Source organism: Chiroxiphia lanceolata, chromosome 16 (genome assembly GCF_009829145.1).
Source record: "Chiroxiphia lanceolata isolate bChiLan1 chromosome 16, bChiLan1.pri, whole genome shotgun sequence".
NCBI lineage: Eukaryota > Metazoa > Chordata > Aves > Passeriformes > Pipridae > Chiroxiphia > Chiroxiphia lanceolata.
In genome coordinates, this window is record NC_045652.1 from 1,889,345 (window position 1) to 1,914,508 (window position 25,164).

The 25,164-nt window shown below is 49.9% G+C and overlaps 1 protein-coding gene across 8 annotated transcripts in view; it reads right to left on the reverse strand.

Moving 5' to 3' along the window:
- Positions 1–7,092: 7,092 nt before the first annotated feature.
- The window catches only part of C16H16orf71 (chromosome 16 C16orf71 homolog), a 93,066-nt gene continuing 74,994 nt past the window's right edge, over positions 7,093–25,164 (reverse strand). For all 8 annotated transcript variants that reach the window (XM_032704144.1, XM_032704150.1, XM_032704148.1 and 5 more), the window contains 7 exons: positions 23,858–24,053; positions 20,296–20,390; positions 19,153–19,273; positions 16,894–17,111; positions 14,843–14,928; positions 10,551–10,620; positions 7,093–7,290 (listed from right to left, as the gene is read on the reverse strand). In XM_032704144.1, the coding sequence (XP_032560035.1) occupies positions 7,213–7,290; positions 10,551–10,620; positions 14,843–14,928; positions 16,894–17,111; positions 19,153–19,273; positions 20,296–20,390; positions 23,858–24,053 (864 nt within the window). In that variant the 3' untranslated portion in view covers positions 7,093–7,212. The remainder of the gene's footprint in view (positions 7,291–10,550; positions 10,621–14,842; positions 14,929–16,893; positions 17,112–19,152; positions 19,274–20,295; positions 20,391–23,857; positions 24,054–25,164) is intronic.

A 25,164-nucleotide genomic window follows, 5' to 3' on the forward strand; every position in this document is an offset into this window, starting at 1 on the left:
TGCCATCAGCACTTTGGATGGTTGAAGCAGCCCAAGGTTGTCTGTTGGGAGCTAAATACCATCTTCCAGACTTGCCAAGGGAGGCTGGATCTTGTGGAAGGACAGGCTGGGGTCAGAGACTAGGACCAGCACAACAGGCACACTGGTCTTACAGCAAACTCCCTGCAGGACTTCAAGGCATCTGGCTCTGAGTTGACTGGAGACAACAGCTCTTGGGAGCCACTTGTTCTTGCTACTCCCCAGCTTTCTGGGAGACATCCACCAGCCAGTCTGCTGTGAGGGAATCAACCACCAATAGCTCAGGATTTCTGCCAAGAGCTCTGGAAAGGAGGAGCCCTACACCCAAAGTCACCACTCAGGGCATGGAATTCCAGCTGTTGTGCATTAAGAGCTCCAGAGCCCTGTCAGTGCCAGCAGCTGTGGGGCACAAGCCAAATGCGTTCTCCAGGCCCCAAGCAGTGGCCGTCAGCTGAGGGATAACGTTCCCTCAGAGGGACAGGGACAGCCATTCCACCCTGCCCTGATCCCTCCTTCCCTTTCTGAGTCACTTGAATTCTCCAAGATTTCAGCACCAGGCAGCTCAGCCAGGACATCCCAGCATCCAGATCAGAGAATCCCAGAATGGTTCAGGTTGGAAGGGATCACTGGAGCTCACCTGGACCAATCTCCCTGCTCAAGCAGTGTGCCCCCGAGCACGTTACTCAGCATTGTGCCCAGATGGCTTTTGGGTGTCTCCAGGGAAGGAGATTCCATACCCTCTCTAGGCAGCTTCTGCCAGTGGTTGGTCACCCACACAGGAAAGAAGTTCTTTCTCATGTTTGTGATTTAGTGGCCACAGAGGTAGTTGGTCAAAGGTTGGACTCAATGATCTTAGAGGTCTTTTCCAGCCCTAACGATTCTGTGTTCAGGTGGAACTTCCTGGGCATCAGTTTCTGCCCCTTGCCTCTTGTTCTATTGCTGGGCACTCCCAAGCAGAGCCTGGTCCAGCCCCTGACATCTCCCTGCAGATACTGAAGGACATGGATGAGGTCCCCTCTCATTCTGCTCCTTTCCAGGCTGAACAGGCCCAGCTCCCTCAGCCTTTCCTTATAAGGAGATGCTCAAGTCCCCCCACCACTGTGTTCGGTCACAAACAGGTCAATTGGAGCCACCTGAAGATCCCAACCAGCTGCAGCAACTTAATGATCTTGCTGGAGACAAGTTTTCATCTTCAAAAGGATCTTTGAAAGCTCACAAAGATTTTGGGAGGTTCCTGATGACCAGAAAATGGCCAGCATCACCCAGGCCTGTAAGTAGGAGGCTCCAGGGGTCAGATCCACCCACTCACCCCACAGAGTAGCCACACACAGACACAAGGCAGGGACAGGGAGCCCAGCAAAGCCCCACCTGAGGTTTACATCTCCCCCCAGCTGCCTGTGGCTGGCTGCAGCAGGAGCAGGGAAATGAGGGATTGGCCAGGGACAGCAGGGCAGGAGTCCCCACGGCCCAGACCAATCCCAATCCCAATCCCAGCCTGTGGGGGGTCGTACAGCCAGCAGGAGGGAGAGCCCAGCTGGTCCTGCAGGAGCTGAGCTGGGCTGGATGTGCAGGCCAGGCATGGGGAAGGACAGATGGGTGGATGGAAGGATGGCTGATGGATGGATGGATGGGAGATGGATGGATGGATGGATGGATGGGAGATGGATGGATGGATGGGTGATGGATGGATGGATGGATGGATGGGTGATGGATGGATGGGTGATGGATGGGTGATGGATGGATGGGTGATGGATGGATGGGTGATGGATGGGTCTGTGGGTGGACAGATGGACAGATGAATGGATGCATGGACGGATGGATTGACAGGTGGGTGGGTGGATGGATGGATGAATGAATGGAGACAGACTGACCCTACAGCCCTTCAACCGAGCTCCCAGGAGCGTTTGCAGGACCAGCAGCCCTCAGTTTGACCCCACACTGTGAAACTGTCCCAGCAGAGCTCCAGCCTTGCTTTAATGGAGCAGACCAGCCATGCTCTGGGATGGGCGGTGGTGCTGCTGCAGGGCCGTGGCCACGCCGGGGCCAGGTGAGCCTGGACAAGGAGCTGGTCTCCTGCATGACCCAGTTAGAGGCGTCCAGGGAGCTCCTCGTGCTCAGGGCTGGTGTTCCTGCCCGAGACATCAGCTGTTCCCTGTCTAATTACCCACGGCTGAGTCATCCCGGCCCCGCTTTATCAGCGCTCACAGCCACAGACAAAGCGCCCTTTGTGCTCCTCCAGCCCCTGCCAGGGGGGAATTGCCAAGTACAATTAATCACTGGCTCCTGCTGCTACAGGCCTGGGACATGGTGCCCTGGGAAGATGGAGATCAAGGAATGGAGAAAGGCCACTGCCTTCCCAATGGGACAGAACTGGGACTAGAGCCCAGATCCCTATCCCACTCCAGGAAGGTGATGGCAAGGAAAATATGTCCCCTGACAGGGAACAGCCACCACCCCTGCCATACCATGGAATTGTTTGGGTTGGAAGGGATCTTAAAGCTCTTCTTGTCCCAACCCCCTGCCATGGGCAGGGACACCTTCCACCATCCCAGGTTTCTCCAGGCCCCGTCCAACCTGGCCTTGGACACTTCCAGGGATGGGGCAGCCACAGCTTCTCTGGGCCACCTATGCCAGGGCCTCCTCACCCTCACAGCCAACAATTCTTCTCAATATCCCACCTAACCCTGCCCTCTGGCAGTGGGAAGCCATTCCCCATTGGCCTATTACCACAGGCCCTTATCCAAAGTCCCTCTCCAGCTCTCTTGGAGCACCTTTACGTACTGGAAGAGACTCTGAGGCCTTCCTGGATATCCAGCAGTGGTGGCTTTTGCCCAAGAGAGGTGCTTATGGCTCTACCAGCAAGAGCAAGGCAAATATTTGTAAGTATGGGAAGTGTGCAGACCAGGATTATCCAGTTTGGTGGGTATGGATGATCCAGGGACAGCTCCAGCAGGTCCATCAACTCCTCCTGCTTCCTGAACCAGACATAGACCCTTGGAGAGGAAAACCAGTGCCCAATTTCCAGGCCATGCCTGCGCTGGGAAGGCTGTAAATCCTGTTTGCTGTGCAGTGATTTCCAGGCTGGCAGGTCCGAGCGGTGACGTGGGACGTTCCCGGTACCCAGCAGGGCTCATCTGCACGGGGCTGGAGCAGGAACTATTTTGGGGATGGAAGCATTTGGCCAGGTTGTGAAAGTGCTGAGCAGCTGCTGTTTCTCCACTGGTGGCTGAGGAGGGTCAGCAGAGATGTCCCTGTGTCTCTGGCAGTGCCTGGGTGCTGCCCCTGGGCCGGGGCTGCTGGAGAAGTGCACAGCCAGTCCCTGCTCACAGGAACCAGCTGCTCCTGCAGCTCCCTGGCACAGCAGAGCAGGACAGTGGCTCAGCTGCCAATTCAGCCCCTCCACCTGCCCTGCTCAGGGGAGGGTTAGGTCACCTCTGCTCACCTGGCTGGGTATCAGTGTCCCAGTGCTGCTGGGGGAAGCCAGGTAGGTAATGTTAGGCCTGACTGGTAATTAGTTAACTCTGTTCTTGGCACAAAGCAGGACACAGCGAGCTGGAAAGCTACATGAGTGTGGCTCTGCCTGTGCCCTACATAAGGAGAAGCATCCAGCACCTCCCTATCCCTCGGGACACCAATCCCCCCTGAGGCAAAGCTCACCTGAGAGCTACCGAGCCTTCCCTGAGGGGAATAAACACAACGTGCCTGTTCCTGGCAGTGCCAGAGCAGAGCAATGAGCTCTGCAGGGCATGGAGAGCAGCTTTACACCCCAACACTTGCCTGTCAAAGGGAGGGGATCAGGCCAGAGCACGCTGGGAAAATGGGGTATCAGCACCAGGCACCATGCTCCCATTTTTGTCATGCCAGGACTCTAAGGAGTTAACACCAAATGCCACCTCCTGTATTTTATCTCTCCTCCATTGAGGCAGCTCTGACAGTGGCAGCAGAACAATGCGAAATTCTGATTAGCTCTGGTTTTCCAGCAAGAGGGGAGGCACGAGAGGGTGGGGAATTAATACTATTCTGCATAATTTTTAATCTAAATTCCATTTCTTTTCTTTTCTTTCTCCAGGAAGCAAACAATCTAGGGGGTTTTGTACTCAATTTCTTGCTTTCATAATCTAAATGAATTGTTTGCAAGTAGGAGCCAGCTGCAAAGCTGGCAATCTTGGATCAGATCTGCCTTTCCCCCAGTTCTAGCTCCTCAGCTCTGATTAGCTAATCCTGGCTGCCTTGTGGCAGTTTCCAGGGAAAAGCAGCGTGTGAGCTGCAGCTCCCTTTGCTGGAGCCAGGGCTGACGGCCGGGGCTGACAGCACTGATTTCGGGTGGGTCCGTGGTGCTCCTGGTTGTCAGTTCTCCGTGGAGGAGTGGGGTATTCTCTAGGAGAAAAGGCTGGCGGGGTTATTTATGGAATCCTGGCATTTTGGAAATACCAGAGGATGATTCTTTCCCCTGCTCTGCGCAGGGTGTGTTAGTTTGTTACGCTCAGACTAATTAGCTGGGCTTTAAAATAGGAATAGGAGGCACAGCAGCAGCTTCTTGCTTGGTGATATCTGGGTGCTGCCCCCTTTTTGGGGTGTTGCTGGTGTGCCTGGGGGATGTGGCGGAGCTGTCACCCCCATTTGGCGAGGCAAAGATGGTGGTGGATGGAGGCTCACAGAGCTTAAGCTTCAGCAGTGGGATGTCTGGAAGGGGATGGGATATTGGATGTGTTTTGTGCCAGGCCCTGGTTTGCTGCACAGTAAATTAATCTTCCCTGTGAGGGTGGGGAGGCCCTGGCACAGGTTGCCCAGAGAAGCTGTGGCTGCCCCATCCCTGCAAGTGTCCAAGGCCAGGTTGGACTGGGCTTGGAGCAACCTGGGCTAGTGGAAGGTGTCCCTGCCCATGGCAGCAGGTGGAATAGGATGGGCTTTAAGATCCCTTCCAAGACAAACCTTCTATAATTCTATGACTCCATGAATTAATTTGTGAATTAAGAGTCGTGATCTCATCTCCTGCTGCGAAGCTGGGAGTGCTCCTGCCAGGCCTAGATGTGCTGGGGGTGTCCCACTGGGATGTCACCTCTCCAGGCTGACTGCTGACAGTCCCCAGAGCATCACCTCCTGCTGTGCAGCTCCCCCTTACCCCACTCTCACAGCTCTGTGGGCCCAGGCGAGTGGGACATGGCTCTGGTGACCCCCGTGCCCCTGGGCTGAGCTGCTGCTGGTCCCGTGTGCCCTTCCCTGTGCACAGCTCCACAGCCTCATCCCTCTGTCGCTGCCTGCCTGTGCTTTATTCCACATGCTCCTTTTTCAGATCAAATTCCCCGAGTGCTGGGGGTGGATCCTTATAATTTTCATTTGTTTCAAAGGCGTACATGGCTTTACAAGCATGACAGAAATGCGCCTGGAGTGCAGGAAATGGCCTACTTAGCTGCAGGAGCAGAGCAGCTTCTCTGTCACGCTGACTCCAAGGACCTCGTCCTCCCCAGGGACTGGAGCAGCTGCCTGCTTCCCTCACCAGTGCATTTCTCCAGCTTCTCTTCAGGAGATGTCTGGTCCCCCCACAAAGCTCAGAGTAGTGAACAGGCAGAACAGTGCTGGGGAGCAGAGGTTTGGAGGGTACTTCCACATTCAAGGCCAGGTTGGACGGGACTTGGAGCAACCTGGTCTAATGGAATGTGTCCCTGTCCATGGCAGGGGGTGGAACAAAGTGGGCTTTAAGGTCCCTTCCAACCCAAACCAGTCTGGGATTCAATGATTCTGAGTTCTGACACTGAAATGCTGTGTGAGGTTGGGACTGGTCTCTGTCCATGTCCCCCCTGGCCATGACAATCTCTTTTGGCTGTTTCAAGGTGGTTGGAGAAGGAAAGAGGCTCTATTAGGACTGTTACCCACAGAGGCAGCACAGCTTGTAGGGCCAGACCTCCAGCTTTTGGACTTACTGGGCACTTTCAGCCTCATCTGAAAGGGGACAGATCTCAGAGGTGTTGCCTTTTCAGAGTTTGGGTGAGCTGGGAAGGAGGAGGACTCACCCCAGGCTCTCATGGAAGGAAAGGCCAGTGACAGAAGGGGTTCACCTCCCAGCAGCACCCAGAGGTGGGGTGGCCAGGCAGCTGCACATGACTCTGCCTTCACACCACTGGGACAATGCACAGGGATTGTTCGTGCTACCTCTGCCATGCCTGGAACCAGATGCATGCACAGAGGATCACAGAACATGCTGAGCTGGAAGGGACCCACAGGGATCATCCAGTCCAACTCCTGGCCCTGCACAGACACCCCAACAATTCCACCCTGTCTCTTTGAGCTCTGGCAGCCTTGGGGCTGTGCCCACTGCCCTGGGGAGCCTGGTTAGTGCCAAACACCCTCTGGGGGAAGAACCTTTTTCTAATACCCAGCTTAACCCTCCCCTGACACAGCTCCACTTGTGTCAGAGAGGGTAATCAGACACTGGGATGGGCTGCCCAAGGAAGTGGTGGATTTTCTGTCCCTGGAGGTGTTTAAGGACAGACTGGATGTGGCATCAGTGCCATGGGCTGATAACCACAGCGGGGTTGGATCAAGGGTTGGACTTGATGATCTCAGAGGTGCTTTCCAACCTGGCTGATTCTATGATTCTATGAGTCTAATAGCTTTAGATCCTTCTGATATTGTGGCACCCAGAACTGCACAGAGGCAGGTGAACATTAAGCTGTCCAGCTTTTAATCTTATTGAATGGCTCTACCTGGTGTACTGAACCCTCCAGGGATCCAACCTTCTCTCAGACTATTTCCATTTTATTTGCTGTGGTTTTCTCTTTGGCTCAGAGAACACACTAGCAGCAGCAGCTACTGAATCTCTCCATGAAGTCTTTGAGGCTTGGGGAAGATGGAGTTCCCAAGAACCTGAGAGACAGACAGCAGTGAACACTGCTGAAAAGTTCACTTACTGAACTTTTCCCAGTCAGAGGAATGCTCCAAACCTTGCTCCATGGACGCCAGCAGTCTGTCTCTGAATGCATTCCATTAGAAACCATGGCTACAGTTCAGAAATATTTGTTTTGGGGCTCTGATCCTTCCTCCCACCACTCTCATTTATCTTAGCGATGCTAGTGCCACACTTCAGACTTTGCATTTTAATCCCAAACAAATATTAGTGTTCTGAGAGCTGGGAGTCCCCATGTGTCCATCTCCACAGTGGCATCCAAGGCTGCTTGGAGGCCTTGACTGCCTTGGCTAAGAATTCTGGGATTCAATCCGGTGGATGCTCTCTGATGTCAGTGAGTCAAAAAGGCCGCAGAGCAGCTCCTGGGCCTGAGGAGAAAAGAAGGAAAGGGTTGGAGCAGAGCACTGAGTTGCGCATGGCAAAGAAACCTCTTTTCAGATGCAGGTTTCTTGTGCAGAGGCTGTTTTCCAGGCTGGATTAATCCCAGCACAGAGATGGCTGGGAAACCTCTGCTAGCTGTGACCGCTGTTAGGCCGTTCTCAGGAGTCGTGTTTTCAAAGAACAACAAATAGCAACAATATGCAGAGTGCTAAGTGGGAAATCTACTCCCTCCCCTAGTTGCTCTGCCTCTCTTTCCCAAACCTTGCTCTGGAGCAGCTCTGGCATGGCTGCTTCCAAGCTGGAGAAGCCAGGATAGTGCCAAGGGCCCCAGGACAATCCTGCAATCCTGGCTGTGCTAATGAGCACCATGTCCCATAAAGCACAAGAGGTGCTGTGCTGACGCCCACCCCACACAGCCCTCGGGGCCCTCCTGCCAGCTCTGCCTCTCCTCATAGCTTTTTAATCTCTTATAGACTCCAGCCCCTCTGCTGCTGAGGGGCAGAGTGGCCAAGAGTGGCTGGGATGTGTTTTCCGCATGTCCCTCTGCTCTGGTCCCGGGTTTCAGGTGGCTGCAAGGAGGGAGATGCTGGAGCAGACTTGGGCAGAGCTGAGGGATTAGTGCTGCCTGCCAGTGGAGGCTCAGCTGCATCCGTGGGCTCTAACTGAGGGGTGACTGTGCAGAGACCATGTCACCCCCTGCACGTCAGTGACGTCCTGCGCCGCCATCGAGGGACGGCCACCTCGGCCTCACGGGCTCATCCCAGCCACACCCACAGCTGCAGGGAGGGGAAATGTCCAGCCCCAGGACATCCCAGTCCTGAGGCTGAGCACAGCACACCTGACTACTCTCTTATTGCTGGAGACATTCCAGTTTGGGCAGGGACATCTGGAGGTCCATGGAAGTCCAACAGCCCCTAATGGTGGCCATGGCTCTGTCACACTTCCAGATGGGAACTGGTCTGTGTGTGCCCAGGATAAGCCTGCACAGCATTTTCAGGGTCACTGTGTAAAAATAAGGAACTTCCAAAGTGTGGATTCATCTGCTCCTAAGGCAGATGTTTCACAGAGGCAGGTGAAGGTGCTCCAGCAGTGCAAGGCTTGCTCACCTCAAGGGCTGAAGAAGCAGGCAGACAACCAGCCCAGGCCCAGATGGCAGCACTGACACAGTCCACATTTGGAAAGCTGATTTCCCATCCTATTGCCTAATCCCAAATCTCACAGGGAGCAAGGATGATGTTCCTTTTCACTTCCATGGCTCAACTCCACCAGTAAAGACTGCAGCTCTGCTCAGACCACGAGGATTTGAAATCCGTGTTCGTTTAACCCTCCTGAACTTTGCCTGGTATCAGGATGTTGCTCATTAGCTTTGCCCTGGAAAGCCTGGCTGGCATTTCATAAACTCATTAGCAAGAGATCAGAGGCTCAAACATCATTCCTTGGGCCACCCTTTGAGGTTCAGGTTCCCTGGTGCGCTTGCTCCTCAGATCTCACTCTCATTCCTACACCTACCCCAGATTTGGGAGCCAATGACCCATTGGAAAACAAACCTGATGTTGGTACCCCCAACAAGATGTGCTGAACCTGCCACTGTCCCAGGACTACAGTCCTGGTCTAAACTCTGAGCTGCTGAGAGCAGCCCCTGCTTCCACCAGCCCCGGAGGGATCAGATTCCACATCCCAGGCTGTCAGAAGCAGGGAGAAGGGCTGAGCATATTTGTTTTTTTCTCTTCTCAGCACAGAAGTGCTCTGAGCCTTTTCCTGATAGGCTGATTCCCCGGTGCCGGGAAGCAGAAAGGATTTTATGTCAGGCAGGGATATGTAATGTCCTTTCAAAGCAAATCAGAAGCCAGCCTGGACTTGCTGCCCTGTCACATTCCTTGGCAACAGCCTGGCACCCTGGCAGCAGGCAGCACTGAGCTGTGACAGCCCTGCAGAGCTGTGCAGGCAGAGCTCCCAGGCACTGCAGCGGGAGCAATCCCAGCCACACTGGGGAGAATCCCACTGTGCCTCAGGGAGAGAGGCTGAAGGCAGCAGCTGAGGGACTTTGGGGAAGTTGGGGTACCTTTGACTGTGTTAAAAGAAGAAACACAGACTTCAAAGAGGGCTCTGTGTCTTTTAAGGCTCAGTCCTTAAAGCACTAGTCCTGAAGGCAGCAGCTCTCATGTGTTGTGTGAGGTTACAAGCACAACCTCTCTCCTGCTGGGTTTTTTTGGGGAAGCCAAAGGGATCCAGAGGAGAGGCTTGGGCATTTGCTGTAATTTCTCACTCCCTCCAATTCTTTTATCGCAGAATCACAAAATGGCTTGAATTGGAAGGGACATTAAAGACCATCTCGTCCCACACCCCTGCCATGTCATCCCACACTCCCTTCCACCAGGAGTTTATATCTTCTAGTCCCAATTCTTCAGGCACTGCCTCCTCTATCCAAACCTCTCATTTGTTTTGTTCTAAACTTTGATGATTACAGTCAGAATTTTAGAATGCATTTATGCAGTTTATTCCCATTAGCTGCCCACATGTCTGGAATTCAGTGTTTCCTTTCTTGGGATGAACTACTGACAAAATATTCAGCCAACCCATCCCTGGAATGGCTTCATTTCTCCTCTTCCATTTGGATTTGGGCTTCTGAAACATAACTTCCAGAACACAGGACATGTGCCAGCTTGGCCACAGAGCTGAGTGAACATTTCCTGTCACTAATTTTTGACAAATATCACAGCTATTTGAAATCCTTTCCTGTGAGGGTGGTGAGGCCCTGGCACAGGTTCCCCAGGGAAGCTGTGGCTGCCCCATCCCTGGAAGTGTCCAAGGCCAGGTTGGACAGGGCTTGGAGCAACCTGGGCTAGTGGAAGGTGTCCCTGCCCATGGCAGGGGGGTGGAATGGGATGAACTTTAAGGTCCCTTCCAACCCAAACCACTCTGGGATCCTGTGATATTTTTTAAGTGTTGATTTTTGAGAAAAAATAACCGAATTTCTACGGAAAATATAGATTCTTTATCAATATCTCCAGGTATTTTGATTGAAAGTTGTGTCACCACTGTAATATGGGAGACAGTTTGACAGGATTTTGGTCCCATCTTCCCCAGGTTCTGGGCTCAGTCTAAGCCAAGGCTTGGGGCTGCCACAAGACACCACCTCTGTCTCGCAAAGCTTATAATTTTTCTAAAATTCAACCAATATTGACAAATTTCATTCATCACAGGGGCACAAAGGACACATATCTGTACCATAAACTTCTCTACTTGCCTGATTCTCATTCTGGGGATAAAGGAGATGCTCTGCAGTGTTCAGGAGGGACTGCTTCTGCCAGCAGGCACTGGGGGTAAAGAGGAAGGGAAGGCAGTGTTAGTTTGCCCTGTCAGCTGTCAGGGAGTGCAGATGACCCAGCTCTGAGGAGGACTGTGCTCTGTGCCAGCAATTCCAGCCACGGGCATCTGCTACTGAACTTCTTTACACAGCTAAATCCGGGGTTTTACAAAGCTTTGTATAAATGGCTTTACACTATTAAAATATAAACCTTCAAACTAACAGTTGCATAATGGGGGCTCTGGGGCAGACATGTAAGTGTAGACAGTCAGCTCTGTGCAAGGTTCTTGTTCTCCACAAAGATAATCTGGGTGTTTTACACGAAACCCAGGACTTTCTGAGCTGCAGGGACTGCCTCACTAGTCCTTGTTTTGCTCTGTTCCTCCTCAAGCCCCACACAAGCTGACCCTAAAACGTATTCAAGAGAAATCAAAAGGCATGGTACAAATTTCAAAAGTGCCTTTTAAACTGACTCTGTGCACACTTGGAGCCTCAGGCTTGAAAATTCTCCAGAGGCTTTGGATGCCACTCCCTGCTCCCTGCCCCCATATCCAGGTATTGTGCTTGGCAACAGTTTTCCTTTCAGTGGTTTTCAACTGCTCTAAGATTTTACACCCCATGTGTTCATTTTTTTTTTTTATTTCTACACCTCCTACCCCTCCAAAGCTCCCCGGGATGAGCTTCCTATAGGGATAACATCACTCCCTGCTAACAGCAATTAACACTGGGAAGAATGTTCCGCCAGGAAGAATAACATCCAGCTAAGTTCCTTAACACTTGCCTTCTGTTCTGATTGCATTACATTGTTTAAAGGCAGAAAGGCAGAAACCCTGGCCTAAACTCTGATTTTATTCTGCTGCAGTGTTTTGGGTGTTTTACCCAAAACCTGCCTCCTGAGTTCAGTACAATGTTAACCAGGTGAGCTCCTAAGTCCGTGCACAACGTATTTAGGTCCTAACAATCTTACAGGCATCTGAAAGTACTTTTTAAATGCGTAAAACCATAGAGGAGTAATCACTATGGCACCAGCATCACCTATTAAGGCAGCTAAATCTGGTTTGTCATGCATAAAAAGCAGAGCATGCCTTCCTTCCAGGAGCTGCTTTGAATCCACTGCTGTACATTCTTCCCTCTGCCACCCTGCAGCCAGGAAATGTGGCTGTGAAAACAAGTTGTGGCAGGGAAAATTCAAATGCTTTAAAGTGAGATATCCAGGCAGCCGGATGCTGATAGAACTAGAAAGGTAAGTCTCACACAATTTTTCCTTGTCTCTGGGATAGGATTGTGTCACTTCCTTCTCTGGGTTGTCCCCCTGGTTCCCACTGCTCCCAGGCTGTGCTGCAGCTTCCCCTCACCTCTTCCAAACACTGACTTCACTCTGCCCTATGAGTTAGCCTTGGCACACACCCAGATTCTCCCAGATTCCTGCTCTGGCTCCCCTCCTGGCAAGCAACCAAACTCACAGGCTGCTTTTGTGTCCACACCTGCATTGGTTTTGTCCCTCCCTCTGTTCTTCCTGCCCTTTGGTGCAGAAATAATTCCTTCATGGATGCCCAGAAAGCAGCCAGAGTGGGCCCTGCTGCTGGACAATAATCAAGACACACTTAGGAGGGTCTGGATCTGTCTTCAAACCTCCCCAGGGACTGAATGTCTCTCCAGCACTACCAGAGCTGGCTTAGGGAAGCTTTAATAGACTCAGAGCTAGGAGCAGTTACACTGGCAAAGACCACTTTGCTCCTCTCAGCACCTGATTCCTCCTTCTTATCAAGGCCCATCTCCAACATCACATCCCAGGCTTCCATGCAGATGGCAACATTCCTCCCCCTGGCACAAAGAAATGTGGCTCAGCTGTGAGTCAAGTCCCAGGGCTGTAAAACAATCCCTCCACCGTGGTGCTTCAGCAGTGCAGCTCAAATTCAGGCCAAAACCTGGGCAGGTCATGGCAGAGAGAGGGAAATAAATACCCAGTGACTTACACGGTACAGAAAGGGCTGATGGAGTTATCAGTGTAATTAACCTCAGGTGTTATTTAAATTGAAGATGTCTTGGCATGAAGTGTCCTTATGAGGCACTAGTGAAGTCAGGCTGGGTTTTCAAACATATTGGCAAAGCAGATTTTAAGCAATGTCTTGTGAGACAATAAGGGCCTGAGCTCCTGTTGGCTGAAGCTGATCTACCTGAAGATGTGAGCCTCCCTCTTCCCATCCTGACACATGCTCTCCTGCCCCTCCCTTCCACAGGCACCACTGATCATGAAGGCAGATATGGGGTTTTTGTATGAAATGGCTGCCTGATCACTGGTTCTGGCACCAGGGTGAGAGGCAGAGTGGATCCTGCCACTTGAAGTGCCTCTTGACAGCCATAACTTATGCACATGTATTGTGCAGTTCAGCAAGGGACTCTGTACAGAGCAGGATGAGAGGTGAAGGCACAGTGAGACTGGCACCTATTCCTGCCCACTTCCTTCTCAGCCCCTGGGCTCCCTGGTAAAGACAGGAGAAGCCATAGGAGGTTTCTCTGGAGGTGCTGCCTTGAGACTGAAGCTGAAAACATGTCAAGCCTACAGGAGAAAGAAGTGCTGGGCTGCAGCTGGTCCTGCTAAGCAGCACCCATGACTCTGGGAAAAAAAGAGAGGTAGGGGGCCTTGTACTGGCAACCACTCTCCCAGAACCACCCCTGTGATCTCTGGGGTTCCCAACAGCTCAATTTTTGCCCGTAAACCAGGAAAAAAAGTGGAAGAAAACACAGCAGAACGGTCTTGGGGAAGTTGCTCTTTGCCTCCCTTTAGTGCTGTGCCTTGCAGGGTGGAAGGTTTGGGATGTGGCTCCCAAGGGTGTGATTTTAAATGAATGGGAGCAAAAAGTCTATATTTTGCAATTACCTTAAACACATTTTTGAAAACTTACTGCTGAACTTTGTTCCAACCATTCTTCCTAGGTGTGGCCCTGAAACATTTCATCAAAGTATGACAAGTCTGAGGTGCCTACAAACATGGATATTCAGCTTTGATCCCCTTGATGCTTGTAAACTCCATTATCCCTGAATACTTATTCCTGTTCCACTGACAGCATCATCTGGAAGCCCTCCAGAGGGTCCAGCCAAAGTCAGGGCAGTGTTATCAGTCTGGCTCCTGGCCTGCTCCTCACCGAATTTGTCAGAAAACATCCTCCTTGCTTCCTCTGCCAGAGGAACCATGTGCATGAGCTACACATCCCATTGCCAAACACCAGCCCCTGTGCAGGCAAACCTTCCCTCTGGGGAACAGAGGGTTAATTGCCCTGCTAATCACTCCGTTTCACTAATCGGTCCCTGCAGAGGGGTTCTGTTTGTTTTTCCAGCCTTATACATCCCCTATCCAACGTTTCTGGTGATTTATTTAAGAGGCTAATTTTGATGTTGCTCTGTGGCATTTCAGTATTTTTTTCATAGCAAACATAAAATCTGCTAAGATATTTCTCCAAGGAATTTTATTGATTCAGCAGGTCTATTCCCAGTGTGAGTCCTTATTTCAGAATCCCCTGTATTCATGGAACCACGCTGCCAAACCTCACAGACACTCCAGGTCCTTAACCAACAACACAGTTTAGTATTTAAGGTCCTGAGTAGAGGACACATGACTTGGAAAGTGTGGGATACTCTGAGGTATTGTGCCCCTCACAACAAGAAAGACACTGAAGGGCTGGAGCGTGTCCAGAGAAGGGAATGGAGCTGGGGAAGGGGGTGGAGCAGCAGGAGCAGCTGAGGGACCTTCTCACTCTCTCCAACTCCCTGACAGAAGGGTGGAGCCAGGTGGGGGTCAGGCTCTGTCCCCAAGGAACAAGGGACAGGATGAGAGGAAACTGCCTCAAGTTATGTCAGGGAAAGTTTAGACTGGATATTGGGAAAGTTCCTTCATGGAAGGGGTGGTCAGGCACTGCAACAGGCTGCCCAGGGCAGTGGTGGGGTCACCATCACTGGTAGTGTTCAAAACACACGTGGATGTGGCACTTGGGGACCTGGCTTAGTGTAGTATGTGGTGGTGGTGCTGGGCTGATGTCTGGATTTGATGATCTTAATGGTCTTTTCCAACTTTAGGGATTCCATGATTCAATGATTAACAAGATAACTGTGAAGAACAGGTTGCCTTTGAGTGGCACCTGCCCTCATCAGACCTGGAATTACAGAGAAGGAGGTGCCCCTCCTCAGAGCACAGGCTCTGTAGGGGTGTGGGGCAGGGCCATGTCCTCTCTTACCTGTGCAGCAGGGAGCAGAGACAGGTGACAGCATTGTCCTGCTGTGCTGCCAGCACCAGGCACAGACCATCCTTCAGGAGGGAACACTGCAAGAGAGGCAAGAACAGAGCTTTGGTGCTGCTCTTCACTCAAATGAGCCTAATTCTGGCTGATGAACCGCTCACAGCACCAATAACCACTTGTGTGCTGTGGGAGGGGCTGGAGCCACAAAGCAACAGACTCTTCCAAGTGGAGAGGATCGTGTCTGAGCTGTTATCCGGCTCCTACAGCCCACTGTTATTCCTGCTCCCCTCTCTCAGAGTGAAAATAAGCAGGGGGTGTTATTCAGTCATTACCTCTGCTGGAAGCAGGAATAGGGAGATAAGGTAAATGTTGAGATGTTGTAGCAGAAGCATTCATTACTTGAAGGAACCCACCTTCCTTCCAGCACAGGAAAGCAAAGGCTGTAACATTCACCTTTAGCTCAGCAGTGCCAGATCCTTCTGGAAGCATGCCAGCTCTGCCCAGAGTCATTAATCTCTGACAGGAGGGAGGTATGGCTCTGCCCCACACACACTGATTCACTTTGTCATTCCTAGAGAGCTGCACATTCCACGTGCAGGGGGATGGATCCTCGGGGGACCCGCAGGAAAAGGAAGCAGTTCTTACAGTAATTGGCTGCTAGATGTAATTGCTGTTCCATATAGATGTGCTTCAAAGGGATGTCAGTTTAAAAAATCACAACCTGAAAAGGTCTTAGCTGCTGTTATTACAGATAACACAACTGAAAAGCTGGAAGCACAAATGTGTTTTGCAGAGGGGCTGCTGTGGTCTGACAGCCCTTGGGTGGTTGTGGATTTGCTATTGCCACTGCACGTACTTTCCCCCCTGGTTTACCCTGTGCTGCTGACAGTGTTTCCTTGTACATTCCACCTTGATGCTTTGCCCTGGCAAGGTTCCTGACATGGTGGGCTCTTCCTCCACCGAAATGGTCTGGGCTCAATATTTGGCTGCTGTGAAGCAATGCCTGCTCAGCCCAGCAGCACAGCCTGTGCTCCAGCCTCGTGAGCACTTGCACAAGCCCCACACTGGGCTGTAGCCTGAGCTGTCAGCACCCACTAACTGAGAATCCCAGAATGGCCTGGAGTGGAAGGGACCTTAAAGCTCATCCCATTCCACCCTCCTGCCATGGGCAGGGACACCCTCCACTATCCCAGGTTGCTCCAAGCCCCATCCAGCCCTAGGGATGGGGCAGCCACAGCTTCTCTGGGCAACCTGTGCTATTCTCACTATCCTCACAGCCAAGAATTCCTTCCAAATATCTCATCTAATCCTGGCAGTGGGAAGACATTCCCCTTTTTCCTGTCCCTCCAAGCCCTTGTAAATTGTCTCTTTCCATTTTCCCTGTAGGCTCCCTTCAGGTCCTGGAAGGCCACAATTAGTCAGCCCAAAGCCTTCTCTTCACCAGACTGAACAATCCCAATTCTCCAGCCTTTCCTCACAGCAGAACTGCTCCATCCCTCTGATCACCTTGGTGCCTCCTCTGGACTTGCTCCAACTGGTCCATGTCCTTCCTGTGCTGGAGACCCCAGAGCTGGAAGCAGCTCTGCAGGTGGGAAATCCCTGCCTAGGACTCCAGGGCATAGTCCAAAATATGAAAGAGTTGTTCAGCGTTGTAGTAGAGGATTAATGTAATAGAGAAAGGGAAAGAGAAATTGTATTTATATGGAGAAACAAGACAGGAGACCACAGCAGAACACATATAATTGTGCACCGATGGGTGAAGGGAACTGAATGTTCAATAAATAAATAATGGATGGGCAATTCCCACTAAGGATACACTCACATGTAATGATATTGAGGTTGGGGTCAGTGAGCCAGCAGGGATACAGGAACACCAGGGAGGGACACTGCCCAAGTTACTCACCAGAGGTGTCAGAGCTCAGAGGCAGTGCTGGAACACTGCTACCAAAGCAAGTTTGCTCAGAGCAAACAGCCAGCTTAGCACAGCAGGGCATTAAAAAGCTCTTCTTTTGGGAAGGAAGCAAAGCCCAACTCCAGCTGTTCCATACCTTTGCTGCCACACTGCCCTTGGCCCTGCTGAGTGTCCTGGAGACGCAGAGAGCCTGTGGCATGTCCAGCACGGTGAGACGAGCTCCGGTCACCACGAAACCTCTGCCAAGAAGCTCATCCAGCAGGTCCACATAAGGTGGGGGCTCTGAACCCCGCAGCATTATCCCAGGCAACACGAGGCAAGTGGTTTGGCAGCGGGTATCCAGCAATGGCTGACCTGATGGGAGAAGATGAAAACACTTATTTGGTATTTCCCCCCCTCTAAGTGATTCTTCCCCGCCACGGACATGGAAGTGGGATGTTGGAGGCACTCAGGTGTTGTGATGTGGTTTGGGATGCTCATCCCAAGCTGCTGGACTGCTGCTGTCTTTGTGTCCCTATCTGGAGAGCACAAGACAGCAGTACTGACCCCATTTCAGGAGTCAGACAAGGACAACTGCTGCTTTGCTACAGGAGATACGATTCCATTTCATTTTTTTTCCATGCAAAGAAATCTGTTAATCCAGCTGCTTTTATAATCCCTAATGTAATTCTGCTCAACATACGTAAGACTTAATGTATTTCATATTTTCCTCATGATAAATCTGTCTGTCCATTAGACAGCAGCTCTGTGATAATTATTTGCTGGAAGGAGGTTTCCTTGTGTGCAAGAGCTTCCTCTAGTGTTCAAGATGAGCCCAGAACGTGAGTGATGTGTCTGCCTTGCTGGAGGCACTTACTATATCCTGCCTGACAGTTCAGGGATCACGTGGACTTGCTTTTCCAGGACAGTAACTCTTTGAAATACATTTTCTGAGACACAGAAACATCAAGGCTGTACACTGGTTTCCTTTTTACTCTGCTTAGACATCTTCAAAGCAGAGATCCTCATGCAGCAAGAAATTAAGGGCACATATTTTGAGATTTGATTCCAACACTGGGCTGTGCAAAGCCTGCAGAATACCTCTGCTCTCTCCACAAGCTATTTTGTTTATTTTATTTTATTTTATGCAATCTCTTATAAAAATCAAGAAGTGCTTCAGTCACAGCAGACCTGAGCTACAGGCCCAGTTCTTTCCCATTGTGCAGTAAGATAATGGGAGAAATACCAAGTAACAAATACCTTGGGAAAAATCCTCCTTCAGAGACCCCCTACCCAAAGTGACAGCTCTGCTGTCCTGAGCCTTGACTTACCACCCCTTCCCTGCACTTCCACAGGTGCTGCCTCATGCACCTCCTGGTATGGGACCAGTGCCCCAAAGTCTTGTGTCAGGAAAGGTTTAAGGAGAGATGTGATGGTCTGTAATTCTGTAGCATTTTTGTCATACTCCTCTCTCAGTCTACAACAATCCTGTGGTTCCACTGCTGCTATTGATGACCACAGTGATCAGGTGCAGCACAGAACCATTTTCTGAGCTGCCCACATCAGTCACACCAGAACTCAAGCTACAGGAATGAGAATGAGCTGGTTCCAAACGATTCTATTCCCCAGTGAACACCACAGGGATGCTTTACTTGATCGCTGCTTGTTTGTAAAGGCTTGGGATCAACCCACAACATCCCAACATGGCAGCATCCCCCTGTGTTAGTGACACCTCGTGACCTGAAGGATGCTGTATCCCAGCTGTGTTTACATTTGTCCATCAAGTCAAATCAACAGAAAAGGCCCAGAGAAGCTGCTGTATCCAAGGGAACTGACAGCCTTGCTGAGGCTTCAGCTCCACATCAAAGTCAGCCTGGCAATAGCTGGGAGTCATTTTGAGCTGGCAGCTGCTCAGCAGCAGCAGGAACTGAATGAGCTCTCAGTCCAGTTCCTGAGAGTTAGATGGCTGTGCTGCCAGCAGCACTCCCTGCATCCACTCACAGAACAGACTGCCTCACCACCACCCAGCCCTCCCATGTCCTGGTGTCCTTCCTCTCCCAGGGAGGCTTTGAACGGACACACAAATCACTGTGGCCAAAGTGGTGTGAGACACCTTGTAAAAGTTCAGGAGGGGAACGTGTGCTGTTGCATCCACCAGCTGTGTTGACAGTGCTTGTTCTGCTGCTGCTGTTAAGGTCAACTCCATATTTAACCCCTAAAGCACTGGCAGTGCAAAGGCCCAGCAGATAAACAGTTAAATGGCTGCACTCCCCTGGAGCTGTTCTTTGCAGCTCAGAGCTATCTCTCCCTTCTGAAAGGACATCAATACCAAATCTTGCTGCCACCAGATGGTTTGTCTTGCTGTCCAATTAATCAATAGCAGTCCCAATCTGTACCAGGAGTTACATTTCCTTACCAGGACTGCATAGCTGCTCAGAGCCCAGAACATTGGGTTTTCTTCCTGGCTCCCAGTTTAGGATCCTGTGCTCCTTGCTGACTTCCAGACTGAATATGGGGTCACGTTTCAGGTTATAAATCTGCAGGAGGGAAGGGAGGGAGAGAGAAACAAGTCACATGAACACTGCTCCCTAATCAGGAGGGCTAACACTTCTGAAGGATTGATTCAGGCAAGCTGTGAAGCTTTTGTTGCTGTTGTGTACTTCTGTAATTGCCAGCCCAGAAAACACCTGCTTGTCTGCAGATACAAGAACATTTTGTATGCATTTTTCTTCTTAATTGTGGCTTAATTCAATACAGGATCTTGTCATCCTTTTGAAAGTCCTGTATCCAGACATCTTTCTAAGGTCTCTGCTCCCAGATTTTCCAGGCCAGAAACTCAAAATCTGTGAGGCTGGCAGCTTTATCCAGTGGATAAGTAAAGCTGGGGTGTAGCAGCTCCTTCCTGTCTCTGAATGAACTGGCACATCCAAGTGTTCAGCAGAGCCACAATGCCCTGGGCTGAGCTGCACAGGGACAGCAGCCACATTAGTGAAGCCTATTACAGCTGTGGCCAGCAGCATCCAGCTCCAGAGCTAATCTCCTTGGACTAACTCAGCTGGGTCACCTGTGAGCCACAGCAAGGCTCAAACATTTCCATCGCTCCATTGAGCATAACCAAATCATTATTCCATCATCAGCCATCCCACCTCAGCTCCACTCCTGAACGACACAAAGCTGGCAAAAAATCAGCCCCTGGGTCATCTGTGCTTAGCAGTCAGGGATAATGCTGCCATCCCTGCTGAAAGCAAATATCCCCCTTCCAAAGCAATGTTGACCACGTGGGAGCTTTGCTCCTGAAACCCTGAGCCCTCCTGAATTTCCAGCCCAGGGTTCTGAACAAACAGATCTGAACCAGCTCTTCTCCATCAGCTCTCTGGGTCAATACAGAGGGAGCACAGTGTGGTAGGAACATCCACAGGAGAAGGAAAACTCAGCAGCTGGTAAAACACATCAAAAGCAGCATTATCTAAAACATAATAGGAAAGAAGTCATGGGACAGCAAGGCCAAAGCCACTGCTCTGACACAGCAGGATAAACCCCAGGAAAGGGCAGATCCTACCTCTTCTTCCTCCAGTGTCTGACACTTGGCACAGCACAGCCCTTCTGGGAAAAACAGCTTCATATCCCGGACAGCCATTTGATAGGATTTGGAGCCTGAGAGATAAATAAAATGAGCAGATTCTCTCAGGCTTTGAATTAAACATTTTCTCTAGACTCACACTCATCTTTTGGAGAGATTGATGATGTGCAACTTACTGAAGTAATTGCTTTAAAGGCCAGCTGTTCTGTACAGTAATAGCAAACGTTTAAAACCATTATATTTAGAATAGTTTCATTGCCTCCTTGGTATTTTGATTCTGTCCTATTATCACTCAGCAGCTTCTTCATGTAAACAAGACTCCTGTTTCCTAAGAGTATAGTCAAGGGAATCGTGTTAAGGAGCCTGTGAAGCCCTTCAATACCAGCTCTAAATCCCATTGTTGTTCCTTTGCTTCTGGATCACATCAGGCTGATCTTACTGAAGGAAAAGAGCTACTAGTTAGTAAAATAAATATACTTAGTAACAATAATGCAGGTCCTAAATAGGCTGGGGGGCTCTAACTGACCACAGAAATCAGAATTAGCATGAGGCATTGCTAATGGCAGAGTATTTTCTGTTCACCCGGGGGAAAAAAAATGGGAATTGAGACTAGAACAGGTACAGAGAAACGACATGAGGATGGTGGAAGGAATGGAGAATCATCTGAAGAGTTAAAGCTAAAAGACCTTGGCTTGTTTGACCCAACATGACCCAAAGCTGAGAAGCAATTTGATTTCTGATAAACACTCTAGGGTAGAAAAGGTCAGAGGCATAAAAAGAACTACTTAAAATAAAGTCCAGATAATGGCAGAAGAACAAATGGGCACAAACTGTATGTGACTATATTTAAGTTTGAAAATATAAGAAGATTTTTAGCTATCAGAGCAGAGAAGCTGCAGACAACCAGACAAGTGGGGTGGATGCTTGTGAAAGGGAGTGTGTGATGGGGTTGTCTGAGGGAATTAACTGATCTCAGTGACTTGAGAGGTCTCTCCAGGCTTAGCAGCTGAATATTTCCCTATAAAGCATCAGTGTTATAAAGCACTACTCAGGATGTGTTGAGATTCGTGGGTGGAAAATATTAGAGGGAAAAGCTATTTCTGTATAACTGGAGTCCACATAGTTTGTCAATGTGCTGGCACAGATCCATACTCCTGGGATACAAATACACAAATATCCTCTGAAATATTCCCACCTTTGAGGCTACCCAAGAAAGAATCCCATCTGAGACCTCCATAATTCCAGTTTTGTATGGCTAGAGCCCTTAACACAGCACTTTACAATCCTAAGGTTGTATAAGTCTCCTGAGTTTGAGCTGTGCTGGATCCTTTATGTACCTGCCATGTCTAAATCACTGATGCCATTAGAGGACACAAATGCTCCCAAAGTGAGCAACAGTAAAACTCTTGCTTTGCTCAAGGTATAATCCAGTGTAAGGTGCATACACCTAAGAGCTCCTTGGATGCAAGGAAAAGCAATGTACAGTGACTTTCCAGGCTCCAGAAGAGATGAAAGTAAGGCAGGTTTAACTCTGCAGCTGAGCCTCAGACTATTAAAGCTGTATTACTGCACTACCTGGTTCAATGGTCTCCCTGGAACCCAGTCTTCATATTAATTGAATTTCCCCCAGTCACTTTGGGAGGAAACAGTGAGAGTTTGCTCTGCTTCAGGCATTAACTAAAGTTCTTCCTCAGCTGGAGCAAAACTGAGAAAGCTTAGTATTCCCTCCTAGGAAAGGAAGATGGTCTTACAGTCCCCCACATTACTCATGGAAAGCTCTTCCTGCTTAACCTGTAGGTAAATGTTCCACCTGTATTGAAGGACAAGCTCTTGGAGGTACAAGGGTTTAGGAACACTCCCTTCCTTATGGACAGACAGCTCCTTGGCAGAGCAGCTGGGTCAGACTCATCAGTTAGCTACAGCTACATCCATTTTCCTGGAATGTGTGCCAGGATGGCTTTGTACACAATGCACATAGTCTGGTCTGAGAGCAGGTGGTGGCCAGCTCAGCTCCGTGCTCAGCCCAGACTTCAAAGGCAACTTCAAATCCCAGCCCAGGGATCTGAAGGGAATCCCAAAGCAGAACATCCGAGGGCTTCTCAAAAACAGTGAGCTACCTGTGACTCCCAACCTAATAGGGTGAGACTCAGCCTCCCTAGTCAATATAAAGTCATCTTTCACTGAGTTATGCTGGGCATGCTCCAACTGTAGCAGGTGTCTGAAGTTTTGGGTATATAGCACCCATTCTTAGTCATGACTGAGGAGTTCTCAGTCTCAAGGCAACCTGGATACACAATCCATTAACCTTAAGGCCAAAAGAAGCAGGGGCCAATAATGTAAAAGTATTGGCTAAAGAGCCCTGACCACACTTTTTGTGTAGGTACATCCTGCTCTTCAGTCCCTCTCACAAATGAGATCCTATGGGATCATGGTGAGAGAGCTCTCTTGGCTCAGTCTTGGTCCTCAAGATTCCAATCTCATAAAAGAAGGTTCTGGATCAAGGGTTTGGTTCTCTTCCCCAAGCTGTACATAGTGGTACTTCATTACCTACCAGTTTTCAACAGACCAGTTGATATGGATGAAAAGAGTGAGTGATTTCACAGCACAGAATACAATAGAAAGAGCCAAATAATCCAAGGAAAGTTCTGGGACTTGAAGGCATACAGTGCCTACCACCTCACCTGGGTTTAAAGAAATTATTGCTTTATTATTTTTATATTTGTTTAACTACATAGAGCACAATCAGGTCCACACTGAGACAAAACACTACTCATGGGCAGTGATTTAACCCTTATAATTTTTGGAATAACATCCTTCTCTCCTTGTGGCCGTACCCTTTGTTCTCTACAAGCCACTCTCTCCAGGGGTGATTCCCATTTTCTCATCCTTCACACACACACACACAGTGCAACATCCCAGTCCTTCCCTGCTGGCAGATGAGCTGTGATGGTTCAGCACTGTGAGGGTGCTGACTGTGTGCTCTGCTCATGTGCCAGCTGGAAAGAGCCTCTCCCAATGGAAAACAGCTGAGTTTACCTGCTTTCCTCACTCAGAGAAATTCTTAATCACCTCTGTATTGGTCCTTAATGTTTTGAGATGTTACAGAAACTCGGTATCTTGGAGTCTTTAATTCCTCTGTGAAATCTGGTGGGAGTGGGCCAATGGGTTATGGAGACATCAGGAGGACACACACAAGCAGAGAAGACAGATGGGTTCTTGGGGGTAATTACAAAATAACCAAGCCAAAAGTACAAAATGACCAAGCAGGAAAGAGATCAAAGGAAATCTGTTATGATGGAACACAGATCTAGGGCTGTTCTGGGAAGAAACCTTTCTGAAATATATCCTCTAGGAGATTATTTTATAGTTGGAGACACACTCAACTCAGCCACCAAGAAAACAGTGAAAGCTTTCTAGGGAATAATGGTCTTCACTGCCTGCCAAGGCTGGATCTGTAGTGACAATGCAGGAGGGAACAGTACATTTTTTATTTGCCATTTGCATATCTGAGTCTTTGGCCTTTTCTTTTACAAAAACCTACCATAAAATCCATTGTGGACTGTGCTGGTGCCATACTGAGCCCTCCAGAGGCAGGGATCTACTGCTTGGGCTAGTTTAGGATCCTCTGGCCCCAGGAGATCCACCAGCTTCTTCACAGCATTTGGCCTCTGCAGACACAGCACAAGAGCAGTGCCTGAGGTGAGGTAGGTACAGTGAGCTTCTAAAGCAGCAGGATCCTGAAAAGAAAGAACAGAGATGGGACAGTTATAAGGAACAGTGTTGGAAAGCACTGGGTATATCTCAGCTTTCCTTTGGCTAGGAAAAGTTGGAAGTAAGCAGATCTGCCACTGCTCCTTGCTTTGTGTCCTCTTTAAGACACATGCTAGTGGTCTCTGAAGGCAGAGTTTCAAAATATACACCACAGACAAGCAGGACTTGCCAGATCCACCAGGTTACAGAAGATCTAATTCCTTTGGTGTGAAGGAACTCACATGGATCAGGTGGGAGCACGGACATGGGCAGTATCACCAGGGTCACAATTGCCCTGGGATAAAAAGCCACATTTAATTGTTCAGCCAATATAAAATGATGGATTACAAATAGCAGACCCTTTCTTTTTGTGTTCATGAAAGGCAAGACACCCCCACCATCCCCACCACCCACACATATCCTGCTGCCAGAGCCAAGCTTCTCCTGGAAGATGGTAGAATTCCAGACACTAGGACCAGGACCACAGAGATTAAAAGTAGGAGGGTCAGAAGAGGGCCTGCAAGAAAACCATTTGCCCTCCTGGCTCTGCCACTGATGCTGTGATTTTACAGTGCTTTTTCTTGCATCCAAAATTTCTTTGCTTCATAGCAAATTTCTCTACTTTTGCTTCTTTTCCAAGCATGGTCAGTTCAGCCCGTGACCACTCCTGAGCAAAGCTGTTCCTCTTGTAGCTGTGCTGGTCACAACACCCTGGGAATCTTATTTTGCCTAAGGATAAGTGGAAATGCCAACTAGCAACCACTGTACTGGTGAGAGGAATCTGCTTTGAGTGCTGGAGACAGACATAATGATGGAAAGGCAGTGAGTGCCTGGGGCACTTGCCATGGGCAGCAGAGAGCTCATGGCCTTGCTGACGGCTTTAATCAAGGAAAACCTTGGAAAACCAGGCTTGTTGCAGATGTCTGGGCTGAACACAAGATCAGGGTGCCCAAAGCAGCTGCAGCCTCCCTCCTCCTGCCTCTTCATCTGAGTAAAGTGGCAGGAGCTGCTTCCCTGCACCCCACGGTGTGACAGCCAGCACTGGATCTTCTCCACACGTTACAAACAAGGGCATTTCCAGCTCCCTGCCTGAACCAA